The 6,575-nt window shown below is 38.1% G+C and overlaps 2 protein-coding genes across 3 annotated transcripts in view; both read right to left on the minus strand.

The window, feature by feature from the left end:
* Positions 1-2,473, minus strand: part of LOC107617878 (cysteine-rich receptor-like protein kinase 25) — a 4,287-nt gene extending 1,814 nt beyond the window's left edge. The window contains exons 1-5 of one of the 2 annotated variants that reach the window (XM_016319754.2): positions 1,399-2,471; positions 999-1,151; positions 733-848; positions 400-610; positions 46-283 (exon numbers count right to left, since the gene is read on the minus strand). In XM_016319754.2, coding sequence (XP_016175240.1) covers positions 46-283; positions 400-610; positions 733-848; positions 999-1,151; positions 1,399-2,218 — 1,538 coding nt within the window. In that variant the 5' untranslated portion in view covers positions 2,219-2,471. Of the gene's footprint in view, positions 1-45; positions 284-399; positions 611-732; positions 849-998; positions 1,152-1,398 lie in introns of both variants that reach the window. The other variant, XM_021111207.1, reaches the window with a different exon arrangement.
* Positions 4,360-6,575, minus strand: part of LOC107616115 (ARM REPEAT PROTEIN INTERACTING WITH ABF2) — a 7,297-nt gene continuing 5,081 nt past the window's right edge. Inside the window, exons 13-20 of the mRNA XM_016318113.2 lie at positions 6,544-6,568; positions 6,298-6,437; positions 6,038-6,101; positions 5,840-5,919; positions 5,401-5,465; positions 5,195-5,312; positions 4,985-5,109; positions 4,360-4,844 (exon numbers count right to left, since the gene is read on the minus strand). Of these exons, the coding sequence (XP_016173599.1) occupies positions 4,751-4,844; positions 4,985-5,109; positions 5,195-5,312; positions 5,401-5,465; positions 5,840-5,919; positions 6,038-6,101; positions 6,298-6,437; positions 6,544-6,568 (711 nt within the window). The 3' untranslated portion in view covers positions 4,360-4,750. The remainder of the gene's footprint in view (positions 4,845-4,984; positions 5,110-5,194; positions 5,313-5,400; positions 5,466-5,839; positions 5,920-6,037; positions 6,102-6,297; positions 6,438-6,543; positions 6,569-6,575) is intronic.

The raw sequence follows: 6,575 nt of genomic DNA on the forward strand, positions 1-6,575 counted from the left end.
CAAATCATGAGTAATAGTAGATAATTAAAATAAAGAATAACTTACATTGTTCCAACAACTCTATTGGTGTTTGCTTGAGTTTGATCAGCACCGAAAAGTCTTGCCATTCCAAAATCTGAGATTTTTGGGTTTGAGTCCTCGTCTAGTAGTATATTACCGGCTTTAAGATCACGATGTATGATTCTGAGTCGGGAATCTTCATGAAGATAGAGTATCCCTCGAGCAATTCCTTCTATGATTTTGTATCGTCTTGGCCAACTCAACTGGTGTTGTTTGCTGGCATCTGTGTTATAAAAATAAATTCAAATGGCGAATAAGAACTCAATCCTTACTTCAATTACAAACTTAAGCAATTGCATTCACTGAAAATAGTCATGGTACATATTCTGATGGACATACCAAATAGAAAACGGTCCAAGCTTTTGTTTGCAACAAATTCATAGATGAGCATTTTCTCTTCTCCATCCAAGCAAAATCCGAGTAGCCTAACAAGATTTCTATGTTGGAGTTTGGCTACCAAAAGTACCTCATTCTTAAACTCAATTATTCCTTGTCTAGAGTTTCTTGATAGTCTCTTCACAGCAATATCTTGCCCATTAGGTAGTGTACCCTGAAAATTCAAACACCCATCCTGTTAAAACTTCTGTTGTCTATTTCAAAACCAGAATGATCTAATTCTTGGAAAGTATCATCCATGATTCTAAAATTTGTCAACAATGCCATAGTATATACCTTGTAAACCTCACCAAATCCTCCTTCCCCTAATTTATTGCCACCAGAAAAGTTGTTTGTGGCCTCTATGATTGTATCAACATCAAATTGCAAGAACTCTACGCTGGAAATTTGAACTGCAGAAGAACATAGAGGATGGAATTATCTAACAGCATAACAGCCTAGAATAGATTCAAGCATATATGACTAGAAGTTTCAAACAAAGTGCTAATGTTATAAGGGAAGTGAGAATCCAAGTGAGAAATGAAATGAAACTTCCACATTACCACTACTTTCCAGAGTTCCCTCTGGCACCGAATTGTTCTTCTTCCTTCTTGTCCGTGTAGATATGATCCATAAGGCAGCCAAGAAAAGCAACAAAACAATCACAATTGGAACTACAATTGCGATTATTAATACTGCATCTATATTGGATTTATCTGTAAAAATTGAATCACCATCCACTAATATAAGTTACCAACTGATCATGTTTCGTATATATTATAGTCAAAATAGTCGCTAAAAGATTATCAATTTGGTACTCAAAACTATCATCAATTTAGCATTTCAAAGATCAATTTGAGGCATCTAATCTTTGGAATGCTAAATTGATGCACACATTTCTTACCATTAACCCATAACATGTTCTAACTAAGATCATTAGAGAGAATTTAAATTCCATAGTACCTTTTGGGTTTGGGTTGGACTGTGGTGGTGGCAGAGGGACATCCATCTCATGGTAAAAGGGGTACAATTCAAACCTAACATTACAACTTGGAATCAGCACTCTTCCTCCTAACTTTCCATCACAGCAAGAAGGTAATTGTCCAGTTCCTATTTTGAGGCATTTCTGGCATCCAAATTCTGACAAATCCGGTGTGCACTGTGCTAGCGTGTATAGAGTCTGGAAGCTTGAAATGTTTGCTTCTTTGGTACCAAACTTCTTGTCAGCGCCACCCTTGGCCGCCTGTTCCGCCGCCGAATTCATCGTGTCTCCTAACACCGTCATGAAGTGGCTTTCATCTGGCACGTTTCCCGTGTTGGATAGGGAATACACAGGAACCTCAGCAGCTACAGAGAAAAACGGTTGGTCCGAGTAACGAACCATGCACTCTGCGAACCATATAACCGATTCCTTCCCCACGGGGCAGAAATCAGGTTGAAGAACCTTTTTGGCTGCGGCGGAAACGCAGTCGTGGCATGCGGTGGTGGTGAGGTCTCCACGGCAGAGGAAGGAGCCGTAGATGGTGTTGTTAGGGGTGTTGGCGCCGATGGTAGTGTTGTAGTAACCGTTTTTGGCGGTTGAGGAGTTTGACGTGAGCCATGAAAGGAGCTGGTTGAGGGTAGTTTGGTAAATGCTGTTGGGAGAATAAGTTGTTGTGTTTGGACAGTAGTGAACCGCGTAGGTCTCATCAGTAACTGCTTCTGTAGTTATTAATGCAACAACGCTCAGAGTGATCAAACAAAACAAAGGATAAGGAGCACAAGAGATTTTGAGGTGCAGCATTATTTGTTTTTGAGTGTTCTTTCAATTGCCACAGTGGGAAATTTTTTATTAGAAGCAGAGAAAGAGTGAGAGACAGGGTGTATGGAACGTGTTCAAGTTCTACGTTGACGCTGGGTGGGTCAAAGTCGTTAAAGAGACATCAAAACACAGATATTTCAAGCTAGCATTTAAGAAAGGAAATACATAGTATATTACTACATAATACGTTTTTTTTAGGAGTAATTTGTTGTGAATACGAATTTATTTAACATAGTTGAATACATATACTTTTAATTAAGGAGAAAAGAAGCCATGCGTTTGATCAATTGAGTGGCGGTGTCAGATTCCGAATTGAACAAATAAAAAACATGATTCTCATCCTTGTCTTCAAAGAGCTGTATCTTCCCTTGCCACCCACTCTTGTTCACAGCTTCGTAATAGCAAAGCCCTCTGTCCCTTAAATCATCCTTGCCAGCAACAAGCACAAGAACCTTGGAACACCCAAGTCCAGCTAAGCTGGGTGCACCTGGACCCATTGGGTTGATCATTGGGTTATCAATCCCTCCAGGTGCACAAGGGTACACTAACTTCCAAATCAAACGGTTCATATTCTGCTCCAGATTCGTAACACTTTCTGATCCAACAGGTTGCGAGCCCCAGAAATAAGGGTGGGATAAAATAGCACCTGATATTTTAACAGCACAAGGCAAAGACTCAAGCCCTGCACGCATGGCTATGTTATGGGCAATATTGCCACCGGCACTGTCACCTCCTATGTAAACCTTGTCAAAATCACCATGATCAGTCAACCATGGCTCGGTGTTGGTGGTGTTTTTGGAAGCATGAGATGCGACCCATTGTAAAGCGTCCCAACAGTCGTGGTAACATGCAGGAAGAGGGTGTTCCGGTGCTAGCCTGTACTGCACGGAAACCGCTATAAAATCGGCTACAGAGAGCAACTTGTTGAGATGGTCATTGTAGAGCTTGGAGAATGCGGATTCAAAGAAGAATCCACCACCATGGAAGTAGATGTAGATGGGGAGTTTCACTTTGTCACTGTCAAGCTTTGGAAGGTAGAGGCGTGCAGAGAGTTTGGTGTTTTGTGAGATGATTATGTCCTTTGATGAGACACCGGTTATAGGATCATCAAGGGAAGGTGGCACCAGTGGAAAGCTTCGAGGGCGTTCGACGGTGCCGTCGTCGTAGACACGGATCCAGGTGGGGATCTCAGAGACTATCTTTTTGGCAGTGGAAGAAGCCATTTGAGTTCAGGTAAGTGGCGAGTGGCGACCAGGGTGGGTGGCACTGGCACATTTTATAGTTAGTAACTTAGTATTTCATTTTTCTTTCATTCTTAATTTCACATGATTTGCTACTTTGCTAGTTTTAATCACCTACCAATAATTCACTTATTTATGTAATTATTTGCTTTGCAAAATAATTTAAGGACAAACAACCTAAAAGACTATTCTTGCCACCTATTTGAGTATTTGACCATTTTCTTTAGACTTAATCACCCATGATAATTACACTAAAATTACTTATAAATTAAATAGCATTCACTATAAATAAGTAAATAACTATGTAATTAATTTTTATAGTAATTCAACATTTTTGTTAATTAATTTCAAACTATTTGTGTAAATTTTGTTATGAAGCTACAAAAATTAAAATTCTTATTTTATTTAAGTACTTACACGTCATTACAGAACAAGCTCAAGTCAACAAAATTATTTAACAAACAAAAAAGTAAAATGGTGCACTAAAAAAGTAAAGTGGTTACGGAAAGTAGCGCTCTCACCAGTCACCAGCAAAACTACGGTAGATCTATAAATTTGTGTCACTTATAAAGGAATAATTCAAAGACACATTCGCTGTTGGACTGTGTCTTTGTCTGCATGCTACACAAAAGACCAAAACATCATCTTTTAAAAGGAGAACTTTTGAAAAAGAAAAAAAAAAACTACTTGTTAATTAAATGAAGCATGCCCTGGGTCAGTTGACTACTAGCTTTAAGTCCTTCAATTTTAATTTACATCCAACCGGAACCCACATTGCAAGACTTTCTTGTAGACAAGATTTAATTATTTCAACACTGATTTGGATTTATTAGATGCAAGGCAAATTCCTTCCACACGACTATTTAACCGATATAATTGTCATATACTCAAATATATACATATACATTGGCTAAAATATTATTACATCTATATCATTAACTCATCAACAATTTTAGTTCCCTGGATGTAGAATTAATTGAGAAATTGAAGTCAGAGAATATAACCATCACAATATTGCGAGACAAAAAACAACGTTCGTGAAGGTCATATTTGCTAAATCTATGACAGTGAAGTTACAGGCAGGAAGGGGCTTACACAACTGAAGAAAAAATGAAGAGCTCAGGAATGGGATTATCTCATCTACCCAAGCTGTGTATACCACTATACGACTATACCAGATGGGAGGCCCCCCTTCCCAGCTTCAACAAAGAGGAACATCTACAACATTCTGTACATCACAATTGGTTAGAAGTCAAGAATGGATGACTGCAAGTTACAGTCGAATGTTACGGGAGTTGGTCTTCATAAGAACTTTAATGAAGTAATTACGAATCTCTGGTATTATACGCTGAATCAGAAGAGAGTGCCTGTAAAGTGTAAACAATTGAGGAATATGAAAGTATAAGAGGCTCATGAATTAACAGAAACAATGCTTCTGAAAACCCTAGATTTCAGAGCTAAAGAAGTTACAAGGAGTAAACACAGGATTGGGAGAATCAGAAAATACCCAGGCCTTGCACTCAATTTATCAAATTGCTCCAATATAAAAAGGATGCACGAGTGCCTCAATGATATTGCACTAAATGCTTCTGAAAGTTCATACATACTTGACACGTTCTCCAGTGATATATCCTGTGACAAAAAACATCTGATCATGATGCGCTCATTTTTTCCAGTCTAATATTACTGCAGCCATATGCAAGACTTGCTAGCTCACCTTTGCAATTGTGTATTCACAGAGCCTCTTAAGTCCTTCTAATAGATATTGATCAGCTGCTCGGAGAAGGTCTTGAGCTATATCCAGAGTGATTTCAGTTGATCCAGTATATATAAATCTGGACATCAATCAAATAAATAGAATATTAGTTGCCCAAAACTACTAGAAAGTTTCTATAAAAGATATGGCTGCAGAATTTATTAGACCTCATCATCAGCTCAAAAATTTCCCATCTAATATTTGGAATCTCAATATCCTTTGCATCCTTCTCCTGACATGAATAGAACATTTGTATATTAGTGCCAGAAATCTAATAATCTATCTCAGTTACTGCTTGAAATTGCAATACAAGCTTGATCAATTATATAAATTCTAAAAAAACAAATATTGCAGTATAAGTTATTAGAAGGTTGAAAGAATATAACAGCCGAAACCATGGGTGATAAACAATGTAAATTGTGAAACCAAGTGAAATCAACAATGAAGTTATCCTTGATATATGGCCTATACTCCTTTCTAGTTTTTCTTCAACAGAAATGGGGGAAAAGCATGCTTCTTCAGTTTCGCTTTGTTTCTTTCTTGAAGAGCTTTGGGTCAGGAAGGTAAGAGAAGATGACTTAGTGATAGTGATCAATATATACTTACCCTATAACCACCATCAAACATTGCACGAAATGCATCTGAAGACGCTAGTAGACATATTCTGTGAGCATAAAACCGTTTGCCTAAAAGGAACAACAAATATTACCTAGTTAGCTACACAAGTAAATAACCTACAACACCAGAGCAAGTATTTAAGTTTTCACAATGAAGCAATGTGGACAAAAACCCTAAACCATCAACCTTCAACCAAAAATGTAACATCTGACAACGTGGCATTGTTTACAAACTTCTCCCCTAAATATACCTGCAAGAAATATTGATCCATGATCATAAACATTTATATAAAAAAGAGACATTTAATGGAAAAAAAAGAAAAGAAAGGGAAAGGAGGGGGGGAGGAAAACTAGGTACATATATCCTCCTGAGATCGTATGAGAAGTGTCTTTCCCTTTTCAATTAACCTCTAGGGAGGTTTTGAGTAAAGAGGCCAACCAAACTACCTGTGGTGTTGGAGAAAGGGGGGCAGCATCCACGGGAGACAAAGTTGAGGCTTTGTTGGCCAACTTGCATAAAGCAACAGCACCATCAAGTTGCTGCTTAGAGCCAGATGAGCCAAGAAGCCCAATAAGCAACTCGAGACCTGCATGTACAGATAGTCAGCTTCAAATTAGAACGAACTCAAAACTAGTTTATACAAGAAACACTGAAACAGCATGAATGGAACTTAAAATAACAAATATACACACCATGGTGTTCGATAAAAATCCCTCTTTGATCA

This window comes from Arachis ipaensis, chromosome B09 (assembly GCF_000816755.2).
Source record: "Arachis ipaensis cultivar K30076 chromosome B09, Araip1.1, whole genome shotgun sequence".
Classification (NCBI taxonomy): domain Eukaryota; kingdom Viridiplantae; phylum Streptophyta; class Magnoliopsida; order Fabales; family Fabaceae; genus Arachis; species Arachis ipaensis.